The sequence below is a fragment of the Nelumbo lutea genome, chromosome 1, assembly GCF_056320005.1.
Source record: "Nelumbo lutea isolate HS-2025 chromosome 1, American lotus-T2T, whole genome shotgun sequence".
NCBI lineage: Eukaryota > Viridiplantae > Streptophyta > Magnoliopsida > Proteales > Nelumbonaceae > Nelumbo > Nelumbo lutea.
In genome coordinates this window covers 153952329-153979963 of record NC_142684.1, presented here as the reverse complement: position 1 = coordinate 153979963, position 27635 = coordinate 153952329, and the positions used below count along the sequence as shown (strand labels likewise).

The following is a 27635-nucleotide window of genomic DNA, read 5'->3' as shown; positions in this document are numbered from 1 at the left end:
TGATAAATAAATTTTCATAATGTTGGCAATTTAATTATTGTAATTTTGGTTATTTGGGAAATTGATTTTGGTAATTAAGGTAAATCACTTTTTATAATTTTGGTAACTTAGGTGAATCTAATAATTAATGAATACAACGTAGGATTCTCATTACAAACTTATTTTTTATTCAATCAACTACACAAAACCATGTTTCTCATACTCTTGATAAGCAAAATTTGGGCATGGAGAATTTCATTTAAAACTATAACACTTTTTTTATTATTTTGATAAGAGACCTACCACATCATCCATTTTCATCTAAAGGCATTAAAATCATCAAACTATTTATATAAAATATGTCAATGAACTAAAGATATTATATGATATGCCCATTTGGACCCTTTTACTTCAATTTTTCTTCACAATGCCCATGCATGGCATGAGGCCTGACTAGTACTAATTCATATAGCAGTTCCGAGATGAGATGTATGCAATTTGGTGGAAGTGCCAATCCCACTATCAACAGCCAACGAACACGTCTTCATTGCTTCAGATAACAATTAAACAACTCGTGCAAGGAAGAAAGTTTACACGCTTTAAACATGTAACTATTCCATCACTGCCAAATTCAGAAGGAAGTGGGAGCCAATCGGTCAATATATGAAGCCAATTTATGGGTTGGTTCCAAGTTGACAAAATTAGACAGCAATCGAACTGTTCAATTCTTTAAAAAGAGATGCATTGTTCTGGCTCCTCGTACTCTTTCCTTTTTCTCTTCTTGTGCAGATGACTTAAATTTGAAGGAGCACGGAAGGATAACAGATGGAAGAACTGGAACCGGAGGTCAGTAGGGGATGTGATGTTAATGGTGCTTCCTTTATGCATTCTGGAAAAGCAGCATGAGTACTATCAAGGCTTCAGGCATGGTTTAGTGCCCAGCTTCATGTCTAGTCATCTTTAATATCTTTGCAGGAGCTTGCAATTGTGTCAGATAGGGTTCATATGCTAGGATTCCTCACAAGGTTTTTTTTTTTCTTTTCTTTCCTTTGAAATTTTGGGAATGTCTCCACTGTTCTCTTTCCTTTTCCCCAACTTGTATAATCTCAACATCAACAGAACAGTGTGCCCTTCTGCCATCTGGTTGTCATATATCTGATCTGGCTTCCAAATATGCACAAAGAATACAAAGATTTATCACACGGAATGTTATAGTATTATACTTCAGGTATTTACCCATCAAAGAAAGGAAAATGAACAATAAATTGTTGTTTTGTACTAACCTATTAATCAAAAGGATTTACAGGTGTGCTCACGATTTTTTTTCTATTCATCTCTGCTCATTCTTCTCACAAAAGGGACGAAGTTATTCCAGTTCTCAGCCCTGAAAATTTTATCATTCATACGGAAATAAGTAAATGATCGTACAGCTTCTGCCTGGGGACGATTACAATTCGCAATTATTTGCCACAATCCAGCCTGCAAGAACAAAACACATTAAGGCTGCATTTGGCATGTTTTCAGAGAATTGATTCTGGTGAATTTTGTGGTTCTAATAATCAATTTTAAGTTTCAATGAATGAGAATTGCTGGAACCTTTTTTTGGCTCAAAACTAATTCTAAGGATTGATTCTTTTAAGCTTAAAAACTTAGCTTAAAAAAAAAGGATAATTTTTTGTTCAAAAATCAAAACTCCATTCTTCAAATAGTGATTCTTTGGAGCAGAATTTTTACCGGATGTTAGGAGAATCCAACAGAAGCTGGACAAAGCTAGGATAAGCTCAAACTAGCTTAATGGCTTTGATCATGGTTTGAACAACTATATGAAAGAGAGATCATGCAATAGGCCAATAGCCTATGTTTTTGGCAGCCCCAATAAATTTTCAGTTTAAATGGGCAAAAATAGATAACAAAAAGAAAATGTTGTTCTTGATTTTGCAAAAACATAAGTTTTGGGGGGCAAAGTTTGTTACAATGGAAAAATCCCAGGCTGACAAGTGTGAGAAGATGGGTTCAAATCTGAGAGTAGCAAGTGTGTGCAAACAGCAGTCAAGATAGGGGGTTTGTGCATCTGCTTTTACATGGTCCTCATCTTGTAATAATGTAGGACCATGTAAAAGCATTCTAAGCAATAAACAACATGAGAATATAAACTTCTTTGAAAGAACAGGTACCATTTTTCAACGGGTTGTGTCAAAACTAACAATTTAAGGAGACTTGGTCTTCACTTTTCAATTAGTAAATGATGGCAATGATGATTTGACCAGAAAATGTCCTTGTAACAAAAAATTATTCCACTTGCAAATTCAGGTAAAAGGAATTGAAGATAACTCAGGAAGTGAACAATGGTAAAATACCTTGTCAAACCTCTCGTTGGCATTTCTCCCAGTTAAGTGTATTTCCCTTTTCTTTGAAATTGATCGCATCTGGGTTAGATAAACGTAATTAAATGCAATGTTGAAGAAATATGTAAAATAGGATAAGCATACGAGCAATATAAATTATTAGCATGTAGTTTCCAATGAAACAAACTGTAAAGAATATAATCCATCTGCTTGTGAAAATCAACTAAATGAACCCCTCATTTACGTCAATCCAGAAATCATTGAATACTGTAGCAGGCTCGCTAGTAGGGGAGTTGATCGGGTTGATTTCTATTGGGAGTCTGTGCCACAGGAATAGTGCAATGAGATTTGTAATATCTTTTTCGGGGTATATGTTTTCTTTTGGGCAATTAGCTAGCTTTCTGTGACTAGCTTTGTTTGTTCTCTGCAGCTGAGTTCTATCTCTTGTACTCCTTCCTTATGGGGGTATATCTTTTCCTTTTGTCAATTAGTTAGCTTTCTGTGATTAGCTTTGTTTTGTTCTCTGCAACTGAGACTTTTCATCTCTTGTACTCCTTTCTTTAATAAAATCTTATTGATCTGCTATAGGGGCCATTGCTTGATGGTCTAAAGGTCAAATTTGGGCTGACAAGTGTGTGAACATGGGTTCAAGCCTCAGAACAGCCACTTTGTGCCAAAAAAAAATATTCCAAAAGGTTAGGTCTATATCCAATCCACCCCTCCCAAGATCCCAAATAGCTAGGGCCAACAATTGAGTAGTGGCCTTTTTTTGGATAGACTGGATACAGACCTAACCTTTGGCTTTTTGGCACAAAGTAGCTGCTATCAGCCCAAGGTTTTGCCATTACAACAAGCCATAGCCGCTATCTATCATCAACACAACTATTAAATTTTAAATCACCAGTCACTACAAAGAAAAAGTTGGTTTACAAAAAGTACCAGTTAAATTTAACTCCAAATCTTCAAAGATAAATTGTGAGGTTGGTATTCTGCTTATGGACCAAGCAGAACCAGGAACCTATTTAGACATGATTTTTACATACGGCAGCTGAACCAGAAGCTCTATATAAATCAAAATGTTTTTCCAGAACAACTATAAGCTGGGATGAACCAGACTTTCCACATTAATCCACTCAGCGGAAACCTCCATTGTTGCTGCAGAGAGAATAGAACATATTTCCACATGGACAGATTGTATATATTATGTCGCTACCCTACTTATTCTCAAAGCCTGCAGCAAAAAACAAGATACCTTTGTTTCTAAAAGGTTTTGAATACCAAGCAAGTGATCTGAGAATCCTAACTTGTGTGCAAGTCATTAATGTCTCTACAAAGAAGCTGTCCATGCCTCTCCTAAGCATTATCTTCCATTTTATTTCATTCACTTTTGGTGAAAATAAACTTGAGAAGACTAGATTCAGTGATGATTAAGGTTGTTATTTTGGATGATGGCCATGGTGGTAGCAGTTTTGGAGGTGGAGCTGGGTGCAGGTGGAGGATCAGGTGAAAGTCAAGGAGATTGAGAGGGTGGTATTGGTGGAGGGTTTCGAATAGAAATTGGTGTTGGTGTTAGAGTAGAAGTTGGTTCCAGACAGGGAGCTGGTGGGTGGATCAGGAGGAGTTCAAGGAGCTGGTGGGGGTCATGGTATCAATGGAGAGTTTGGAATAGGAATTGGTGGTGTTAGAGTAGGAGTTGGTGCCACTGCCAGCTGGGGAGCTGGTGGTGGATCTGGGGATGGTGTGTGGTAGATGCCGAAACCTGTTTTGTGTCCTAAAGTTTAATACAATATTAGTTCTTAAGTTGTAAACAGTGCAAAGTTTGTTAAACTTAACAACCAAGGACTGTTAAGAGAGCTTCATAAAAAGTATTGTTACTGTCGGTAATGGAGGAGTATCAGTCATTCTGAGTTTCCAAGACATTTGGTAGTGCTAAACTAATTAATGCTATGTTTATAAAAAAAAAAAAATTGAATACTCAAATTCAATAACTCTAATTGAAAAAATCGTGGAAAAACTGGACAGAAAATTTGTGAGGCATATGAACGGTCATGATGTCACCAACACTTGTACGTAAGTAGTATGGTGTTTTTTCCTCTTTTTCCCATTGTTTCTGATCCAGGATGAATCACCTTAATCATTGACTGATTTCCCCAGGTTTCTCTTGAAGAAGACAACAGAAGTCCGATACAAAAGATTTATATAGAATAATAATTTAAGACAAAAAGAAAAACAGTACAAAAACTACAAAGACCAGAGGAAGGTTATGAACCGATGATCTACATAATTTGATCAATGTAAATGTCTACTTATAGATCTATTGGAAAGTCTTGGCTTATTAGTATGTTTTATTAGTCAGGCCTCTGTAAATGCCAAATAAAGAACTAAAATATCAGTGTGGTAATTAGATCAAACAACGAAGGATTTTAAATAGGAAGAAAAAAAAAAGAAAAAAGAAACAAGGAACTGGATTGGCAGCCTGCTATCCTCCAACATATGGAACAATTTCGCCAAAATACAATGTGCTATATGATAAATATTAAACCAAAATGTTTAATTAATTGTATGTGAACCTGGAGGATTTACCTAAAGCAAGATGCCAACTAGAGAAAGTACTGCATAATTACTTTTAAGTGAAACTATGAGAACAATAGAACATTACCAAAGATACAGCCCAATCTATATGAGGGGGCTTCATGCAGACATGGACTGAGAAAGTCTAGGCACCACTGCACCCGAAGTGAGTTTTGTCTGATTTGAACCAACCTTCATAAGTGGAGGAGCATTGGAACTGTTTGAAGAAAATTTTAAGATGACCAATTCAAGAAGTGGTTCTAGTGTTTTTTTTTTTTCAAGGAGTTAGTATAAAATGCGTGCCAAAGTCAAGGTCTTTAAAAGACTTAAGTTGGCCTCTTTGTCAACAATAAAATAAAATTCTTGCATCATGGCCAAAATCTTTTATCCAAATAAATCCTAATGCATTCCATAGAAATTTCATGACCAAAATTTCAGATATATTGCCAATTATTTCTAGCTTTCATATACTTGTTATTCTCTTAATTATTTTTAGACCTTGAAATCTATCATATTACATAACATTCAAATAAAAAGCTCAGATGAGATTTTTTATTTTAACAAAATGAATGTATTTTATTCTTCACATATTCCCCAATGTTTTAGAGATGCCATTAAAAGTAATTCAGCACAAGTGGCTTCACTTTTCATTTCCTAATCCATAACCAAAAATAAAGTCATGTTATAGAGCCCATAATACAAATGCAGGAGTAGCCCATTCTCAGCCAGCCTAATCTTAGGTTACTTCAGAAGCAACCCAAATAAGGCCTCCTATTAAGTACATGTACACGAGTAGACCTGTTTACGGGTGTAGAGAACACTGATGTGGGCCCCACAGCTACGGTCCCACTGTGTTCGTAGGGTGGAAGGTGTTCTAGTCTTCCTAGGGTTAGCTATTGGTCATTTAGTTGTTTCAGTTGTTATTTATTTCAGTCTTCTGTTTGCTCTATTTGTTATGTAAAGACTAAGGGCAGGTCTGTCCTTTCATGTAATGGGCATAACCTATAAATATTAATTAAAGTGGCGGCGACAGAACATTAAGCTTCTGCTCCTCCTTTTCAACTCTTGTGTTCTACTGCTTCTCCTCCCTCTTCCTCCTCTTTTCTCTTTACCTTCTTATTTTCGAACCTGAAATCCATGTGAGTCTAGTCCTGAACTTCTACTTGGTATCAGAGCTAGGGTTTCTCATGTGAGTCTAGTCCAGCCGACCACATGAGAACCATCTAAGGCTGGAAGCTGAGAAAGTAGAGTTCGTCGACTGGTTCTTGGAGATCTCCAAAGGATTAGCAGCTGTTTGAAGAATTGCCACAGTTGCAGCGAGTTGGTGATCAGGAAGAACCAGAGAAGGCTAGGGTTCGGGTAACCTTGGAAGGCAGCGAACAACATCCTATTGTAGGTTTTTTCTTTTCTGAGAGAAGTATTATCAGAGAAGATAGGTTGGACCTATCTAGCAAGGGCGACCAAACCACTCTAGGGTTTATCTTTCTATTCTCTAGGGTTTTGTCTTAATCCTGCGGCAAACCCTAGTACTGGACTGAACCTTGTGATCTAATACTGCGGCAAACCCTAATAGTTATCTCCTCAACATTGATCAGTTTTAGGGTTTCATATTAACCCTACTACAAGCCTTATCCGTACGGTACTGTCTGGAGTGTACGGCTGAGAATTTGCTTTTAGGACTGATTAAAACCCCAATTCGGCTTCAGCATATCAGATTGTTCCTCAAACTGTTTTTTCAGTTTTCTTTTGGGGTTTTGAACTCTTCTAAGGGGTTGAAAACAGTTTGGACTGTTGCTGTTATGTGTGGTTACTGATTTCATATCAGTTTTATACCTGTTTCATGTACATCTACTGTGAGTACAGATTGGTTCTATACTGATTTTGTGATTGTGGTTGATAGTCCAAGTGCTGGTTTTGACTATAGTAGCCCTAATTTTGAGACTTCTAGTTCTTGACAGAAATGGAGTTTAAGAATCAGGCAGAAGGCAGTATTGGGAACAGCAGTTATGTGGTATGTGGGCATTATAAGAAACCCAAACACACAAAAGAAACATGTTGGAAGCTACATCCTTATTTGGTCCGGGCAAAGTTAAGAAGCAAGAAGGGTAACATTCATGTGGCAGTGCATACTAATTCAGCATCCTCGTCTGGCACGAGAGGCACATTCTTAGAGACCTTAGCCACAGTTCGGGCTGCTCTTATACAGTTGGAAGGGGAAGTTGGGAACTCAGCTCAGCCACTGCAGTCACCATTAGCCCCCGCTACATTTGCTTCCGCAAATTCAGGTACTCGAGCCTCAGTCTACCATGCCTCAGCTCCAGGTACCACTGAACCCTGTTGGGTAATAGATTCAAGTGCATCCGACCATATGACTAGCTTGCCTTCATTGTTTACCACTTATCATTTATCTTCAGGTAGGGATAAAGTATCTATTGTTGATGGCTCTCTTGTCCCCATTTCTGGCAAGGGTGACATCAAGCTATTGGATACCATCTCCTTGTCTTCTGTCTTACATGTCCCTAAGCTTGATACTAACCTCCTTTCAGTCAGTAGTATTACCAAACACATGAACTGCTCAGTAACCTTCTTCCCTGACCGGTGTGTTTTTCAGGACCTGAAGACGAAGAAGGTGATTAGGACTGGCCGTGAGACGAATGGGATCTATCTGCTAGGGGAGAGTTCTCGTCAGAAAGAGTCAGGGGATAAGAAGTCACTTTTTCCTAGAGTGTGAGTTCGGTTATGCTTTGGCACAACCGATTGGGTCATTTGTCTTTTCGGTCCTTAAGGAGTTTGTTTCCTAATTTGTTTGAGTCTGTTGAGTTGTCCCAGTTGCAATGTGAAAGCTGTGAGTTTGCTAAACATTGCAGACACTCTTATTCGTTGAGCAATAAAAGGAGCAATCATCCGTTTGATCTTGTGCATACGGATGTTTGGGGGCCATATCACATTCCTTCCATGGGTGGGTATAGATATTTTCTATTATTTGTTGATGACCATACCCGGTTTTCTTGGGTTTATCTTATGCGCTCATGAGATGAGGTTCCCACCCTGACCCAAAACTTTCACCAAATGATCCTAACTCAGTTTGATGCCAAGATCAAAGTTCTTAGATATGATAATGCAAAGGAATACTTTGCTAAGCCATTAGCATCTTACTTTCTTACTCATGGGGTTGTTCACCAGAGCACTTGCCCCTATACACCTCAACAGAATGGGGTTGCAGAAAGGAAGAATAGGCACATCTTGGAGGTGGCTAGAAGCATTATGTTTACCTCCAATGTCCCTATTCGCTTCTAGGGTGATGCTATCCTCATAGCAGTATATCTTATTAATTGGGTTCCTTCCTGAGTTCTTGATATGTCATCTCCTTTTTCCCTTCTATACCCAGATGAGGAGTTGTTCATTGTTCCCCTCAAAACATTTGGTTGTACCTGTTTTGTTCAGCTTTTCGGTCCCCATCACTCCAAGTTCGAACCCAAGGCCTCCAAATGCATCTTTCTTGGTTATGCACAAACTCAAAAGGGTTATTGCTGCTATGATCCTATCTCAGGGAAGAGGTTTGTATCCATGGATGTCACTTTCTTTGAGGAGACACCCTACTATTCTCGGGTCTCTCCTCAGGGGGAGAGTAGTGAGCGTGGAGATTTGGCTCTTTTTCTTCAGGGGGAGTGCAGTGAGGGCAGGGTTAATACTTTTGGGGCTGTTCCCTTACCTATTCTAGTGGGTGATGAGGGCTGCAGTAGCGAAGGTGGTCAGGGGGAACGGGAGCTGAGAGTCTATCACAGGCGATGCAAGCAGGTTGAACCCGGTCATCAGCAGTCCCGGCCAGCTCCAACCTCTTCTACGGCTCGAAGTCCAGATATTACAGTCCCAGGGCCCACAGAGACTCCTTCCATTGTTGCTACCTCACCCAGCAGATGACCTTGACCTTCCCATTGCCATCCGTAAAGGAAAACGGCATTGCACCACATCTACAGCCCACTACATCTCCCAGTTTTTGTCCTATGATCGCCTATCTCCCTCCTACAGGTCCTATCTCACTTCCGTTGCTAATGTCCCTATTCCAAGAATAGTGCAAGAAGCCCTATCAGTCCCGGAGTGGAGAGATGCAATGCAAGTTGAAATGGATGCCCTGTTGAAAAATAATACCTGGGAGCTAGTTGACCTGCCCAAAGGAAAGAAACCAGTTGGATGCAGATGGGTATTTACCGTGAAGCACAATGCGGATGGTTCCATTGAGAGGTACAAAGCTCGGCTAGTTGCAAAAGGGTTCACTCAGACTTATGGTATAGATTACTTGAAGACATTTGGCCCGGTAGCCAAGATGACCACCATTCGGGTTCTATTATCTCCTGCAGCAAGCTACACTTGGCCTTTGTACCAAATGGATGTTAAAAATGCCTTCCTGAATGGGGACTTGCAGAAAGAGGTTTACATGCAGTTGCCTCCTGAATTCTATGATACAAAGGCAAGTAAGGTATGTCGGCTCAATAAGGCATTGTATGGTTTGAAGCAGTCACCTAGAGCTTGGTTCGACAGATTTAGACTAGCCCTTGGGAAGTTCGGTTATGTACAGGCCCAGTCAGATCATACACTGTTCATCAAGAGGGTGGAGTCCTCACTAACACTACTTGCAATATATGTTGATGATATTGTGGTGACAGGAAATGACAGCCATGAGATTGAGTCCCTCAAACAGCTCCTTCATCAAGAGTTTGAGGTGAAAGATCTGGGTACACTACGGTACTTTTTGGGTATTGAGGTTGCTAGATCTAAACAGGGGATCTTTGTCTGTCAAAGGAAATATGTTCTAGATCTGTTGGCTGAAACTGGAAAGCTGGGTGTCAAACCTATAGATACACCTATTGAACAGAACCACAGGATTAGTGCAGAGAGTGGGGAGCTACTTGAAGGCAAAGTTATGTTCCAACGATTAGTGGGAAAGCTCTTATATCTATGCCTCACTCGGCCAGATATCAGCTATGCAGTTAGTGTTGTCAGTCAGTACATGCATTCTCCTAGAACCACGCACCTTCTAGCAGCAGAAAGAATACTAGCATACTTGAAGAGATGCCCGGGTAGAGGTATACTGTTCAAGAACAATGACCACATGAAGGTGGAAGTCTATACGGATGCCGATTGGGCTGGAAGTGTTGATGATAGAAGGTCTGCCTCTGGATATTGTGCTCTTGTGGGAGGTAACCTGGTCTCTTGGAGGAGTAAGAAACAGAGTGTTGTCTCCCGATCAAGTGCTGAAGCTGAGTACAGGTCAATGGTTAACGGAGTGGCTGAAATTCTTTGGCTAAGATCACTACTTGAGGAATTGGGTATTGAATATGAGAAGCCCCTGATGTTGTATTGTGATAATCAAGCGGCTATTAATATAGCACACAACCCGGTGCAGCATGACAGAACTAAACATATTTAAGTTGATCGACACTTTGTACGCGAGAGGGTCTCATCACAAGAAGTGTGTCTCCCATACATCACCTCCAACATGCAGCTGGCAGATATCCTCACCAAAGTTATACCACGGAAGAAGCTAGAGGCGGATCTATCCAAGTTGGGAATGATAAACATTTATTCCCAACTTGAGGGGGAGTGTAGAGAACACTGATGTAGGCCCCACGGCTACGGTCCCACTATGTTCGTAGGGTGGAAGGTGTTCTAGTCTTCCTAGGGTTAGCTATTGGTCATTTAGTTGTTTCAGTTGTTATTTATTTCAGTCTTCTTTTTGCTCTATTTTTATGTAAAGACTAAGGGTAGATATGTCCTTTCATGTAATGAGCATAACCTATAAATATTAATTAAAGTGGCGGCGGCAGAACATTAAGCTTCTGCTCCTCCTTTTCAACTCTTGTGTTCTACTGCTTCTCCTCCCTCTTCCTCCTCTTTTCTCTTTACCTTTCTTCTTATTTTCGAGCATGAAATCCATTAGGGTTCAAGACTGATAACAGTCCTGAACTTCTACTACGGGGTTGGGCTTTTGTCTCTATATTAAAACAACACATTCAGGCCCGAGCCCGGCCCAACCATCGGGCCTAGATCTTGAGCCCGAGACCAGCCCTCATATAAATCCCAAAGCCCCGACTAGGAAATTGGGAAAGAAATTTTTTCTTTTTTTTACTTAATAAGAAAAGTGATTTATTTAAATCAAAAGACCTCAGAATCCAAAAATCATGAAATATCCCACTATAGTTTCAGAAAAGAGAAGAGGAACGAAGAAAACCTAACATGGACTTGTTTAAGAAAATCAATTTGTCGGTAAATTAGGAAAGTTAGGATTTGATTGTTAGAGATTTGAATAAATTTAGGAAAGTCATATCCTAGGATTAAGGGAAAGAATTAATCAATCCCTGATTGTGAGATGTGAACAAATAAAATATTTTCTCCTTCCTCTCCCTCTATATTTCGCTACATGGTATCAGAGCCTTAGGATTCGATCATGAATTTTAAGGCCGCCATGATTGGCTCCGGTTCAACCTCTCCGGATGCTACCAGCGGTGTGACGTCTTCGGAGGGAGGTGTTCAGCCAGCAGCTATTTCTCTTTCTGAGAATTCTCTTCAAATTACCATTCACAAATTGAATGGAAAAAATTATCTTGAGTGGTCTTAGTCCGTGCGGTTGGTGATCGACGGCAAAGGGAAACTCGGCTATTTGAACGGCGAAGTGAAACCGCCAGCCACTGATGATCCAAAGTACAAGCAGTGGCGTTCCGAAAATTCAATGGTTACTGCCTGGTTGATCAACTCTATGGATCCGGTGGTTGGAAAACCATTCATGTTCCTGCCAACGGCTCGCGATGTGTGGGAAGCAGTTAAGGAAACCTATTCGGATTTGGACAATCATTCACAATTGTTCGAATTGAATACCCGAATGTAGAAGATGCAGCAATGTGAACGTGAAGTAACAGCTTATTATAATGAGATGATGGTTTTTGGCAGAAGTTGGATTTATTTGAAGAAGAAGAATGGGAAAGTCCGAGTGACAGTGCTTGGTACAAAAAGAAGATAGAAAGAGGCTGGGTATTTGTTTTCTTGGCTGGTTTGAATAAAGAACTCAATGAGGTTCGTGAACGTATCTTAGGGCGAAAACCGGCGGGTTGGAAGAAAAAACCAGGCAGTGAAAACAAAGCATGGGGAGATGTCCACGCGTTTCAAGTGAGCAATTCGGATCCAGGGCAGCAATCATCCTCAGAGTCTCTTCCTTTCACAAAGGAACAAATAGAGCACTTATATAAAATGTTTCAATCTCAATCTTTAGGAAATTCTAACCCATCCTGTTCTCTAGCTCAGTCAAGTAATTTTTTCACTGCAGCCATTGCTTGTACCAAGTCTAATGGCTCCTGGATATTAGATTCAGGTGCCACTGATCATATGACCAGCACTTCGCAATTCTTTTCTTCATATACACCTTGTGCAGGAAATCAAAAGGTTAAAATTGCAGATGGTTCCTTTACTACTATTGTCGGGAAAGGAACAATGTCTATCTTTCCTTCTTTAAACCTTAAAGATGTTCTGCATGTTCCTAAACTATCATACAATCTCTTGTCTGTCAGTAAACTAACCCTAAACTAAACCTTAAAGATGGTTCCTTTGCTACTATTGCTGGGAAAGGAACAGTGTCTATTTTTCCTTCTTTAAACCTTAAAGATGTTTTGCATGTTCCTAACCTATCATATAATCTCTTGTCTGTCAGTAAACTAACCCTTGATCATAATTATCGAGTTAATTTTTGGTCTTCTCGTTGTGAATTTCAGGATTTAACCTCGAGGGAGATGATTAGAAGTGTTAAACAGGATAGTGGCCTCTACCCCTTTAATAAATGATCAACCTTTGGAAGGCAAGACCGACAGACTTATTTCAATTCTATTTCTGTTTCTTGTGACAGTGAAATTTTGTTATGGCATTATCGATTAGGACATCCTAGCTTTCAATATTTAAAGCATTTATTTCCCAAGTTATTCATGAATAAAAATCATTCATTTTTCCAGTGTGAATCTTGTGAATTAGAAAAACATCATCATGCTGTTTTTCCATCTCAACCATATAAAAAATCCAAACCATTTACCATGATTCACAGTTATGTTTGGGGTCCTTCTAGAGTGACAACTCTTTCTGGAAAACGTTGATTCATTACTTTTATTGATGATCATACTAGGGTCACTTGGGTTTTCGTTTTGAAAGAGAAATCTGATGCTGAAACTGTGTTAAAAAATTTCTACAACATGGTTCAAACACAATTTCAGACTCAGATTAAAATTTTTCGAAGTGATAATGGATAGGAATTTTTTAACGATGTGTTAGGGAATTTTTTTGCTGAGAAAGGAATTGTACACCAAAGTTCGTGTAATAATACACCTCAACAAAACGGGGTAGCTGAAAGGAAAAACAAACATCTCCTTGAAGTTGTTAGAGCTCTAAGTTTTAAAACTAAGGTTCCTAATTATCTTTGGGGGGAAGTAGTTTTAACAGCCACTTATTTGATTAATAGAATGCCTACACGAATTTTGGATTTCAAAACGCCCATACAAGTTTTCACTGACTGTTTTCCAAACTCTCGACTAGTGGCAAACATTCCCTTAAAAATTTTTGGAAGTGTGGCCTTTGTTCATAACCATGATCCTAAACGTTCAAAACTTGATCCAAAAGCACATAAATGTATTTTTGTAGGCTATCCCACTAATTAGAGAGGTTACAAATGCTTTGATCTAGTTTTGAAAAAAATGCTTGTGTCTATGGATGTCACCTTCTTTGAAGGAACCTCATACTACAACAACTCCCATCTTCAGGGGGAGAACAACACTAGTGAAGATGGTTTTTTAGATGGTTCTGATTTAATGTTTGAATTTGTCCATAATGATGTTCCTCACAACCGGTCACCGAAAGAAAGTGAGGCAGAAAATACAAAATTAGTGGAAACAAATGAATTAAACATTGAAAATGTTGAGTCTACCTATGAACAACCTTTGGTAATGCCATCTCAAAATGAAAAAGCTGAAACAACAGAGATGCGTGCAAAACGGTATAAAGGTCTTGTATATTTGAAGGAATATCTAGCACAGAAAAGGAGAGGCACTATTCCGCAACATCAACAAGAATCTGATCAGAGGTTAGATCATGAAATTCATGATAATTCTTCAAAAATTCCTGAAAATATTCCTCTAGGTAATTCTGAGTCAAATTCTTCTAGTCAGCTTGATCTTCCCATTGCTCTTAGGAAAGGTGTTAGGTCTTGTACAAAACATCCTCTGTCAAATTTTGTATCTTACAAAAATATTTCACCTTCATATTGTGCCTTTATTTCACAAGTGTCTACTGTATCCATTCCTAACAGTATCCAGGAGGCTCTAAATGTTCCTGAGTGGAAAGAAGCTATTTTTGAGGAGATGAGAGCTTTGGAAAAGAATGCTACTTGGGAGAGAGTGGATTTGTCGGATGGGAAGACAGTTGTTGGTTGTAAATGGGTGTTTACTTTGAAGTACAACTCAGATGGATCCTTGGAGAGATATAAGGCTCGCCTAGTAGCTAAAGGCTTTACTCAGACATATGGAGTGGACTACTCTGAGACCTTTTCTCCAGTGGCGAAACTAAATACAGTTCGAGTACTCTTATCTGTTGTAGCTAATCTTGATTGGCCACTAAATCAGGTGGATGTGAAGAATGCCTTTTTGAATGGAGACTTGGAGGAAGAAGTATATATGGAGCCTCCACCTAGTTTCACTGAGAAGTTTGGAACTAAGGTATGCAAGCTAAAAAAGTCTCTATATGGACTTAAACAGTCTCCCAGAGCCTAGTTTGAAAGATTCACAAGGTTTGTTAAAAGTCAAGGACAATCTGATCATACTCTTTTCACAAAGAGATCCACCAAAGACAAGGTCTCGATTTTGAATGTCTACGTGGATGACATAATCTTGATTGGAGATGATATAGAAGAGAAGAGCAGACTGAAGCAGAGCTTAGCCAAGGAATTCAAGATTAAAGACTTAGGCTAGTTAAGGTACTTTCTTGGAATGGAAGTGACAAGACCAAAGAAGGGCATTGTGGTTTCGCAACGAAAGTATATTCTAGATCTCTTGAAAGAAATTGGAATGAGTGGTTGCAAACCTTCAGACACTCTGATAGAAGTTAATGCTAAGCTTGGAGAAGTTAAAGATGGGATTCCAGTAGATACGGGTAGGTACCAAAGACTGGTTGGAAGATTGATTTACTTGTCACATACACGTCCTGATATTGCCTTCGCTGTGAGCATGGTGAGTCAATTTATGCACTCCCCGTACGAAGAACATCTTGAAGTTGTGTATCGAATTCTTAGGTATCTAAAAGGCACACCAGGAAAAGGACTCTTCTTCAATATAAATGAGAAGAGAGGGGCTGAGGTGTATACAGATGCGGATTGGACAGGCTCGATTACTGATAGAAGGTCAACTTCGGGGTACTGCACGTTTCTTTGGGGCAATTTAGTTACTTGGAGGAGCAAGAAGCAAAGTGTAGTTGCTAGAAGTAGTATTGAGGCTGAATTCAAATCAATGGCTCAAGGAGTGTGTGAGGTTCTTTGGCTAAAGTTAGCAAGTTGGGCATGATAGATATCTTTGCACCAACTTGAGGGGGAGTGTCGGGAAATTAGGAAAGTTAGGATTTGATTGTTAGAGATTTGAATAAATTTAGGAAAGTCATATCCTAGGATTAAAGGAAAGAATTAATCAATCCCTGATTGTGAGAGATTCTAGGGTTAGCCTTTCCTATCTTTTCTTATTTAAGTTGTATGCTCAATGTGTTTTAGATGTGAACAAAGAAAATATTTTCTCCTTTCTCTCCCTCTATATTTCGCTACACATTTAAATCCTTAAGACCCTAACATGGATTGTTAGGATCAAGACCCTAACATGGAACAAAGATCTCTTGTTATGTGCAAGAATTAAGAATTTAAGACCCTAATATGGACTTGTTTGGGCTTGTCTTGAGGGGCTTGGTACAAATGTGGCTCATAGAATAAAAAATGCAAGATTCTTTACATAACATTAGCTATTTGAAGTAATGCAATTGAAGAAAAAAGGAGATTGTGGGTTTTACATAGTTGAAAATGCTTTATATGATTTGAATACATATTTTAAGTTGAGATAATAGTTTCTTAAAACATTTATTTTAAACTTTAATTTTATATTTTTATTAATATTATTTTATTTTTTTGCATTTTTTGGCATTTTCTGAATTTTTGTGCCTCACCTTGTGCCTTGCATTTTTAAACACTGAGATTAAGTCTGTAATTGTTTTGATAGTTCAAGTGAATAGTAGCCAAGCCTATCACCATGTTTAGAAAAGATTGGCACCAGGTAGCACCTCATAGAACACTTACCAGCATATGTTCAAGCCATCTTCTAGAACAATAAACAAGTTAATGTTACAAGTAAGGATGATGATCAAAGAACAAGGTCATTAGATGAAACCCTCATCCACTAAATCACATGCTTGAGCAAGTACATGAGCGACTAAAAATACAAACTGACCATAGTTAAACAAGAAAGCAATTTAACTAATTTAGAATGCACACTTACCTGCTGGAGCAAACCTTCAGGGCTGCAGAGATAAGCAGATGGAGTTTCACTGTCAATCATTTCTAAGCAGCTGCAAGCAAGAATTGAATAAACTGAGAATATCTGCAAAAGTTTGAGTAAATAGTACCCAATATATGAAGATTTTCTAGGGTACCTTGTCTAGATGCTAATAAAAATATATGAACAGAAATAGCACACAGGAATATCTGGTGTACATACAAGACGACTGGTCCCACCATTTGATAGAGTTCAGAAATCAGATAAGCATAGCCACCCCAATCTAATAAAATTTCTTTCAGATAGCCAACATCTTATTTTCAAATCCTGATCTCCTATATATTGCATATATTGGATGGTTTGAGATCATCTTATCAATCAAAATTTTCACTTAAATCCACTAGTCAGGTAAGGATTGAAGAGAAAGAAGAAGTAGCAATCAAGTGTATAGACAAATAAAAGTTGGGGGAGAAGAGAACAAGCTACCTAATACCATATTTCTTTCTTTTATTTCAAAAGAATGAGATATATCAACAGACCATATTGCCCTTGAAAATACAATTCGCAAACAAGGCCTTACAGTCCTAATACATCAGACAACTCTCTCCTTCAAACTGTTAAATAGATACCGATATACCACACATGTCCAACTTGCTAAGAATATTAAACAATTAAGATTTTTTTAACAGCTTTATAAATCTATGACATCTGAATACCTGTACAAGGGTGTTATATCTTGTTGGATACTTCAATTTTTAGTGTAAATTTGGTATACAATAGTACAATACCACATCCAGCAATGTCCTTGCCATATCCAGGCAACATAGTTATCAAATGCACCAGCTAGTTATTCATTTGTTTTAACAAAAGGTAAGCACATAACTTTTGAGGCAACCTTCTCATAAATGAACTGTCGATCTACTTCAATATGTTTGGTCCTATCATGTTTTACTGGATTGTGACTTGTGAGCAATACTAAGAGTTGTCTTGTTATCACAGTAAAGGTTCACAAAACCTTCTATAAGGCAATGAAGTTCCTGAAATAGTGTCTTCAACCAAATAAGTTCACAAGTCCCATGAGCCATGATTCTGCATTCAGCCTTCAGACTTGATCCAGCCACAACTGATTGGGTATGGGACTGCCATGGTGTTTTTTTATGGGCCATCTGCTTCATCTTACAACCTTACATGTTACAAATGGCAAAAGACATTGTAAAGAGCCCTTATTATGGTCTATCATAGAAGTAACTCTTCTTAGGAATTTAGACTCAAGAGTCAAATTACCAGGTATACAGCTAATATAAAGAAAAAGAACCCTGTGGAAAGAAACTTACGAAACATGCAAAGCAGCTCCATAACGAGACAGCATTGAAGCCAATGGGTCATACCCATCCCTGAGAGAAGTGTTGTAGTAACCAGCTGTAAGTTCTGCTGGGTGTGAATCCATCTGGTACCACCAGTATATGCCACCAATTTTAGCCACTAACAAAACAGAATTTGATCCATTGTTTCGATATCTCCTTAACATGTTTGCAGCCTTTGCAAGAATAGCATCTGCATGGGAGATCAACTTCCCACTGTACCATTCCTGCAATGAGATAATATCTCCATAAGAATGTTTCTTACACTTGTTGACAAAGTCAAATTCTTGCAACATGATCAAGGAAATATCCTTTTCTACTATACATAATCCTGCTCTATCAGATAATATGCAATGGATCTGTAAGCATAACATATAGTAAATTTGTGCATTTCCACAATCTGCTCTCCAAGATGCATTCTTAAATCTTACGTAGATTGCATGTGTTATGCTAAAAGCATCTAAAGGTACCATTACTTTAGTATAATGGTGAAATCACAGGCTGGCAAGTCTGAGAATGCAGGTTCGAGTCTGAGAGTGGCCACTTTGTGCAAAAAATGCCAAAGGTCAGGACTCTATCAGGTCTACCCTTCCCGAAACTCCAGATAGCTGGTCATCCTAAACATTATTCATTTAGGACTGAATATCAGGTCAGTACACTGGATACATCCCCAAAGCTATAGCAAAATGGTCATCCTAAACATTATTCATTTGTTTACTTATATAAAAAATACAGCACACACAGAGAACATCATTCGATAAAAATGATATGTGAAGTTTTTTTTTTTCTGATGAATAACTGTTAACTTCATTGAATTTAAAAGACGGTGTACAAGAGAAAGTGGGAGAGAGACAAGCCCTCTTATCTCTCCCCTTTAATTTTTTATCTCTTCCGGTTGTTTTTAGAAGTTTATTTTCTGCAGGGGAGTGTTGAGCCTATCTTAACTCTAAATATAGTTTTAAAGGAAAAATGCAATGTCTACAAGGAAATTTATGGAATTAAATATGATTAAATAATTATACTCATTCTCTAAATAAATAATAAAATCACTTTCCATCATTAATATCAGTTTTAGGGAGCCTACTCTATATAATCAAACAAAGTAATGCAAGAGTGATGTGTCCAGACACCTCCAATCATCAAGTCTTCAGGTGTTGATCAACATAGATCATACTAGACCATATATACTGAATATGGTACTGAACAGGATAGCATGGTGAAACAGGACTCGTGTAGCCAACCTCGTATAGTTGGAACGAGACCACGATGATGATGATGATGATGATGACGATGACAACGATGACAACTACATAAACCGGAATGCCCACTATATGCTCTAATACCAACATGTAGGATTGTAGAGTGTCAATTTGATGCAACGTTATTAAGCCTGGGGATGCAAAACTGCTGGTTTGGTAAATATCAAATTGCATAATTTTGAAAAAATAATACTCACCAAGAAAAAGCGACCATAATCAGAAAGAAAATTTTCTCCTCCCTCTTCAAAGAAAGGCACCTCAGATGGAAGACTATTGTAGCATCCAGCATTTTGTGGGCCATTATCTCCCCACTCTGGTTTTCCTTCCTCACATGCAGCACTCTTCAAGTCCTCCATCCTGACAAGGAAAACAAATTTCTCAAATTTAAAATACAAATATCAGGTCAGTAGCTAAAGTAGAAAGATAATTAGAATTTGGACTTACATGTACTTATCATAACACTGGAACTCACCAATTCCGGGGAATCTCCATCTATTATCACCAGATGGATGAGCAGGATACCTGGAGGTCACATTCCATCAGACAATCTTGTTAAGGCTTCAAACTTGATTAATAATTTGCTGCATAAAGGAGTACCTCAGTTCCCCAGAAGGACCAAGACCGATACTTATTTCTTCAATTACATGTCCCATAAGTGACTGAAATTTGTTTAGAAAACTGAACATAAAATCTTCATAGCATTGGAGGGCAGTCCTGCCACAAAATAGAGGTATTCTGTCCACTCCTAGTGTAAGATAATCATTATTTGAGAGCCCGTTTTGGTCTCGATAATAAATATCCCTATTTAGATAACCAATCTGAAAAGAAAAACGGCATATGAGTTGTTTTGGTTTTAGCTGAACTATTCAATAAATGAGAGGTAAAATTAAAGTCTAGATTCTCTTTCGCCCACTGATAAAAGTCATTGAGCACACCATGAACATGTGAAGGAAATCTATGGAATCTGGAGAGTATACAAGAAGGACAGGATACATAGAGCAGGATTATACAAGTAGAAGTATGGCTATCAACAGTACAATCTGAGATTTGCTTCAATTATATCATATTCATATGATCATCTACATCATAAGATTAAGTTCAGTTTCAAATGTAGGAACAAATTAAAAGTTTTCACTGTTAAATCCAATAAATATCCAAATAGAGTACTTATGTGCATGTGTAGGTAATTGTGAATATATGCTTACAAGACAGTCACATCTTTTATAATATTGTTATCCCTTAAAAGTTTTAGGATTTGAGAGGCAATTTACTTAAAAGAAAATCCAAGGTTGTAAGCATAGAGCTCATATAAGTTATTCCACCGTCCCTAAAACCTAATATAAACCTAAATTATTCGGGCCTTTTGGGGAAACCTAAATTCGAAACTTTGAAGGAAAGACTCCAACAGTCCTATCCCATAAAAATTCAAGTTACTAACGCAAGATCAAGACTCAAAGATTACAGTGATCTCAATAACTTCTTCTTGTTTATATAAATCAACCTTAATCTCACATATTAGTTCATGACCCAAAATTTACAGACAGGCGACCTTTATTTATTTCCCTAGTTTTATATCTAAATTCAAATATCTGATAGAAAGGCAACCATATTTTGTATCTTTTCCTTAGGAGTTTTTACAGTGACTAATCTGTGTTCTATCTTATCAGGGAAAGTTGGTTTGATTTTTCTGAAGCAAAGAGGTTGCTAAGTAATGCCTACCAGGAATGGTGATTTCTACCTTTTAGGACTGATTATTACTTTTGCTAAGCTTCAGCATAAGATGTATAGAGTTCCAGGTTGGACGTTTTCTGTGTTACTGGTGCTACTGTTTATGATGCAAATGTCATCTAAGATATATATATATATATATAAAATGAAGAGAAAAAATGGTATTGTGCTTGTGACATGCACTTTTTTTCTGTCTACACTTTTTTTTTTAATTTTGAAAAATTCAACTGTTAAAAGGCAGAGAATTAGCTATTTGGGTTTGATTCAGAATGTTTGAAATTCTAAGTAAATGCACACTCAGTGGTCCTAAATAAGAATTAGTCATACTTCAGTTCAAATTCAAAGATTGGATTCTGCTTATTGTATGTCAACATAACCCAATTGTATCCAAATGCTAAGCAAATGCACACTCAGTGATCCTAAACGAGAATTAGTCATCTTCAGTTCAAATTCAAAGATTGAATTCTGCTTATTGTATCTCAACATAACCCAATTGTATCCAAATGCTAAGCAAATGCACACTCAGTGGTCCTAAATAAAAATTAGTCATACTTCAGTTCAAATTCAAAGATTGGATTCTGCTTATTGTATCTCAACATAGCCCAATTGTATCCAAATGCTATCCATTTGCAGTCCTATGTACAAGTGGTGGTCATACAAAGGGGTAGAGGACCAAAAATCCACATCCCCTTCCCCAATTTCAACTGAAACTAGAAATACTGAATGTCATACATGCAATGTTACATAACACTGTATTCTTGTAAACTACAAGGAACCTTCCACTTAATCAAACAAAGAATTCTTTTTTGAGAATATCTTTACCTCCATAATCCACAGTGGAAGACTAACACCGCCTTTTCTATTGCATGATACTATGCTAGAGTGGAAAGACAAGGCAATATGTAACTTAAACCCAGAATCAGATATCAGCTTAAAAAGTTCTTCATAGAGAGACCAATTATAAGAAAAGGGGGCATAACGCTCAACAATGCCCCACCAAACTTCAACTGCAATTCCATGAACACCTGCCAACTTGAGCGCTTTTAGGGACATAGTTAAGGCCTTCATTCTGAAACAACAGAGGAACAACATATACAATGTTTCTGCGTCATAACCAAAGAAATGTACAAAGAAAAAAATCAAGAATGTTATTGTACTTTATACATCAGAACTAATGGAATAGAAGATAAGTAAGCCTGCCAGCTAGTAAACCTTATTATCCTCTATGACTTAATAACTAACAGATTGATAGAAAGGAGGAAGAGGAGGAGAGAAGAGAGAGAGAGATTAATCATGAGAAATATGATTAAGACAAAGGGATAAAGACATATACTTTCTAATCTTCGGGAGCCCAGAAGTATCAATTCCAAATACATCAACCGGCATCATCACAAAAATTGGGATCCGCTTCTGCTTAGTTGATTCCAATATTGTAGATCTAGCTTTCTCTCGGTAATCCATGCTGCAAATCATTAAGTTCACCAAATATGGGTTAAGCTCTCTTTTCTTAATTATCTTGTTTCTCACAATCAAATTCCAAATGTAGATTAAACTCTCCTTTGTTCTTCATTATACAGGAAAAAATTCAAAAGATATAATTTCTTAATTATATTGCGAATTTCAGGTGAAATCAGATGCCACATACATCAATCCTGAAGTACACCCACCACCCACACCAACTCATTTATGAGCTTAACACAGTAGAAATATATCCAATGTATAAGCACCAACTCAATAGGTATACAATTATATCCACTGTATAGGCACAAATTCTATGTATTAGTAACATGGAACCAACCAGTAGAACCATCACCAATATTTTTTTATCAATAATGATGAAAAGAATTTATTTAAAACTAAAAATAAAGTGAACAAGTGTATATAGAGAAAGAGCAGGGGGAGGGTGCCTCTTAAAAGTAAGAGGAAGCCCTAACACAAATTATCAAATAACAGTGGGATATCATCCTCCCAAATATTTACAATCCTCGTAAGGCCTGCTTTTAGTTGATCTAGGATACTAAGACAGTGTAATGTCATCCAGGAGACCAACCCCTTTAGCTAATCAAATCACGTTCAAAAGCTTCCACAGCCACCTACATAAAGCATTCAACCAATTAATGACAAGGCTTGAATCCCTCTTCCTACTAGCAATCTCTCCATAACATGGGTTTGAGCTAATATTAGCCCCTATAGCTAGCACCCAGGCCTTGGCTCTACAAGAGTCATGTCCCCAGTAAAGGATCGGAAATGAGCATAAAACATTATCATCTCAACCCTTGAGAATATTCCCTATGGTCCACTATTGCACAATGAAGACCTATCAAAGTTAAATTTAAGTACAATACTGTGGTGGAGGTGCCAATTCCTCAAAACCTGGGGCAAATAAGATCCAAGGAACACCAAATTAGGCCAGTCTCTAATAGTGAACTGCAAAGGAATTTCCCTGAAGACTTAAGACAATGAAGCTGACGCTTGAGTTTTGCTGATAAATAATTAAACGTAATGATGACAGGGAGGTTAACATTGTCAATAAAAATCTGCCTATGCTTATCTTCTCATGTGCACAAATAATGGCCAAGAAACAAAATCATTATAATAACTTAGTGCTGCTTCTAGAAGGAACACCAGACCAGTTCACATAGCATCCTGCATGCCAAACTTACTACCAAACTAACTCCATATAGACCTAAGAAATGAGACCATATAAATGGGGCTATTGGACAATAAATAAAAAACAACTTTATGATTTGAAGGAAGTGTAAATGAATACAAAAGGTTACCAGATAATGAATTAAAAAGTCATTAAGCAAACGTTAACTTTTTTTTATGAGCCACTTCCCACCAAAGGCCTTAATTTTCTGTGGGGCTAAGGATTTACAAACAATCTCAAAAGGGAATTGGAAGAAGAATTGACCAGACATAAGGAGTTTAAGGACTTGGGGGAGACTATCCTCAGTTCGAATAACCAAACTCTAACACCCTAACTAATCGCTGCAACAAAAGCATCCTTTTAAAGTTTGAACCAATCTGAGAGAAAGTCCACAGCAAGGGACAATCTACAATTTTTAAGCCAAATCAAATTATAAGAGGTTTTCCTCATTCAATTGTTGACCCCTTTGATGCCATGGAGTCAACAGCAACTCTCTATGATAATTTTCTAGGAAAACTATTCAATTTACATTACTTGTCCCTGTATTGTATGAACAAGGTGAAACTTGCATAAGACAACTCAGTGACCATATCCACCGGTTAATATTCATACCCATCAAGCATTCATAATTTATCTCATCCGAAACACTGGATCAGTGTGAACTTACTGAATGCATGTCAACTTAAGCCTTACCATCTAACTACCGTTTCCATGTTCTTCAACCACACTAACACAGACTAACCGTATATTTGAGACACTCGAACTTGATTACACAAGTTTAAAAAAAATAAATAAAGTCTAAAGATAGAAGTTAAAAGAGAGAAGCCCCAAAAAATTGAGGGAGAATGAGAGAGATTATTTATTGACCTCAAAATGCAGCAACTTCCGGCAAAGGAGCCGCATCTATAGAGACCTGTCTTGAACAAAGGAATCATAGGAAGACTTTTGAAATTTCTTCTCGTCTTTCTCGACCCGAAACGAGTTTCTCTGAAACAATAACTTCTTCTCTCAGAATAACATTTGCAGGCGACTCCACCATTCTCGGCCATTTCTATTGATCAACTGATCAAATCAATCGCATCAAATCGGGGGATCGAAATTGCGGGGGAGTATGATAAATTTCAGAATTACGAGAGACGGGTTTCCCTGGCCATAAGTTTAAATTGATTATTTTTTTATTACGAAAAAAACTTACTCTTCCTTGTTTTTCAATATTCTCCTCCTCTTGACTTAGTGCATACATACATGTATCTATACAGTTTCGCAGCTTTGCCCCTGAAAACCTTTATTACCTTCCCTTTAGGCTCAGTTCGGAACCTTTATTTACAATGTACAATATTGTAAATACATACAAAATATAAGGTTTTGCACTGTATATATTATTTGTATTTATAATTTTATACTTTATGAAACGAGTATAAATATAGACATATAAAGTGCAAAATCTTATATTTTTTATTAAGGTCTTGAAGTATTCCTTTTAAATTTTGATAAATTTACTTACTTTGTCCCTATTATTTAGAAATTGTCTTAAAATACTATCAAGTTTTATAATAATTGACTAAATTCTTCCTTGCTATTAGGTTCTATTGACGTTCTATTACAATCCATTCACATCTAACATTATTTTAAATCCAATATTACCCTTTTATGCCAACTAATTTATTCTTCAAGTTTTTAAAATAAAACTCAATATATTCGAATTTTTAACAACCCTACCAATGTCTGTCAACTTCCCACCATCAAAAGCTACAATTATAATCTATGCCAAACCACTACTTATAATGAATTGTTTATCATGATATAAGAAATAGAGGAAATTGATGGTGAAAACGCTTAACCCAAGCCATTAACATGGTTCTATATCTTTCTGAGTTTGTGATTGGCAATGTGCAGCTTTGAGGTCCCATTTCCTAAGAGCAACTTATGGAAAGGGTCAGTCGTGGGGGTGGTCAGGTATTCTGAAAGGGAGAGAAGTACTAAAAAAAATGTATGATTTGAAAAGTGGGGAATGGCACTCGAGTAAACATTTGGTCAAATTTTAGTTTGGCTTCAGTCAGGGCATAGCCCGGTGGGGAGATATTCCCAATGCAAGGTTGCAAAAGAATGCTAGAACGATATGAGCACGGGTTTGCCCTGATAGAAGCCAATCTCGTCAGAATCAACCAATGGGCCCAGCTCCAAGACTTGGACAAAATCAACTTGCCTCTTCTCTTATAAATAGTAACTCCAGATCTTGGAATAGTCTGGCTGTGAATCATTTGTTCCTTGCTAAAACAGCTGGTAAGATTATTCAAATGAGACTTCCCTTGCATGCTTTATTGATTGGGAGGATAGACCCATATGGATTGGGTCAAAAACAGGGCAGTTCACCGTGAAATCAGCCTACTTCTTAGCATTACAAGATTTGTGTGACACAAGTCCTGATGGGGGCAGGATCAATGGGGATAAAACCTTTTGGAAAAAACTTTGGCGTCTTCCTGTGTAACCAAAGATAAAAAGAAAAAATAAAAATTCTTTGGAGGTGCTGCAACAATAGCCTAGCAGTTAATGAAAACCTTTATATAAGGAAAGTTATTCAGTCCCCTTTATGCCTTTGGTGTGAAAAAGAAAACGAATCTGTAATACGTGCTCTCTTTCCTTCACAGACTGGTTTATAGGGTTTCTAAATTCTGATTTAGAGATTACTAATACGTTTATTGCTGGTCTGTGGGAGATTTTGAAGGATAGAAACAAAAGTATTTTTCAATGCTGTGAACAGGTTGACAGCAGAGACATCTCTGCTCTTGCAACAGAAGGACCCTCCCTCTTTTTGTTGGCGCCCTCCAGTAGATGGTTTTGTGAAGATCAACTTCGATGGAGATTTTTTAAATTCCAATAAAGCTTCTTATGGGTTTATAGCAAGAGACTCAGCTGGTTTTTGTTTCTGGACTGGAGGTGGTTCTCTCTCAGCTGAGTCTCCATTGATGGCAGAGGCCATGGCTCTAGTAGAAGCAGTGAAGACAGCAAAGAGGAAAGGTTTGTCTCAACAGTTCCTCTTCTTTTTGCCCAGCAGACCTGGTCTTTTTAAAGGAGGATCTTGGTAAGTTATGTAAAGGTATGGAAGTCAAGTTCAGGTGGTGCCCTCGAAGCTCGAATGCAGCTGCTTATGAAATTGCAAGGCGCGGTGCTTGTTCAGATCTATGGATGGAAGGAGTCTATCCATCATGGCTTTTATCTTTACTTTAAGTTTAGTTTGTCTTAGTTGTGTTGCTGTAGTTTGCTTTTCTTAGTTTGTTCTTGTTGCTTTCCGGGAGTTTGACAGTTTGTTAATCAAATCAGTTTATTACCAAAAAAAAGTGCAGCTTTGGACCATTACTACCAAAGCTAACGTTTTTGCTTTGGCCATTGGTAAAATTCACTATGTTAGCCCTTCTATTACTGTATTCGTATGGAGATAGACACTATTGTAGCTAGTTTCGGAGTTTGGAGAGATTAGAGAGACAAAAAATATATTTTTTATTCAAATGTTTCATGTTGAAAAGTTTAAAATATTCTGTTTCCATCATTCTATTAACAAACGCTAACAACAAGGAAAGATTTAATCAATTGTCAAAAACCTTAAAGATACTTCAAGGCAATTTCTAAGCAATAAGGGTGAGTAAGTAGATTTCCTAAAACTTAGGAGTATTTTAAAAGATTTGCCTTTTGTATTATTTTGTATACATTTGCATTTGTGCATATTTATAATTATACTCTCCAAATTGAGCATTATGTTTCTTTATTTGTTTTCCTCTCTGTAGTAGATCTTCGCTTTATCTTATTTCATAAATATTTATTTATCAAAACTCCAATTTATGATACAGCACCCCTTGTATTTTGATAGATTTATCCACTTGTCACTATTATCAATGTATATGCCAACAAAAATTTATATAGTAAAGGAATGAAAAGATTCATCTAATTGTTTTTATATAGTAGAGGAATGTCAAATGCAGCTATATATATATATATATTCATCTAACTTGAGCTGTGGAACCCCGAACCCAATCTTGTGCCAACCTGAATCCAATGTGCTCAGGAGTTGATCTCGATTAAATTTTAGCATAGTACATATACAACTACACACATACATTCATGAATGCATATTTGCCACATATGCATAAGCAAATGTTATTAACTTGTTGTAGTATTTTTTTTTTTTGTGTTGG

The 27635-nt window shown here is 37.5% G+C and overlaps 1 protein-coding gene across 8 annotated transcripts; it reads right to left on the bottom strand.

Moving 5' to 3' along the window:
- Positions 1 to 232: 232 nt before the first annotated feature.
- BAM4 (beta-amylase 4) lies at positions 233 to 24702 on the bottom strand. 8 transcript variants are annotated; one of them, XR_016102508.1, is made up of 12 exons: positions 24313 to 24700; positions 22129 to 22257; positions 21618 to 21864; positions 19665 to 19885; positions 19512 to 19589; positions 19265 to 19424; positions 17782 to 18035; positions 17463 to 17630; positions 16451 to 16520; positions 2337 to 2405; positions 1263 to 1458; positions 233 to 1139 (listed from the first exon to the last, which is right to left on the bottom strand). XR_016102508.1 is itself a non-coding variant. In XM_088955776.1 (11 exons), exons 1-10 carry the CDS (start codon positions 24492 to 24494, stop codon positions 1306 to 1308), a joined length of 1563 nt encoding a protein of 520 aa, XP_088811902.1. In that variant the 5' UTR covers positions 24495 to 24702; the 3' UTR covers positions 233 to 1139; positions 1263 to 1305. The 8 variants fall into 8 exon arrangements, 2 of the variants coding, with proteins under 2 accessions (XP_088811902.1, XP_088811908.1); XR_016102499.1 differs by lacking the exon at positions 17463 to 17630 and adding an exon at positions 4984 to 5112; XR_016102502.1 differs by lacking the exon at positions 17463 to 17630 and adding an exon at positions 4984 to 5112 and having other exon boundaries at positions 1263 to 1363.
- Between the last annotated feature and the right edge of the window lie 2933 nt (positions 24703 to 27635).

Coding starts and splice junctions, on each gene's coding strand:
- BAM4 (XM_088955776.1), bottom strand. CDS start 24,494: ATGGCCGAGAATGGTGGAGTCGCCTGCAAATGTTATTCTGAGAGAAGA. Junction 21,865..22,128: donor GGGCTCCCGAAGATTAGAAA/GTATATGTCTTT, acceptor CTGTTGTTTCAG/AATGAAGGCCTTAACTATGT. Junction 18,036..19,264: donor ATTATGGTCGCTTTTTCTTG/GTGAGTATTATT, acceptor ATCTCATTGCAG/GAATGGTACAGTGGGAAGTT.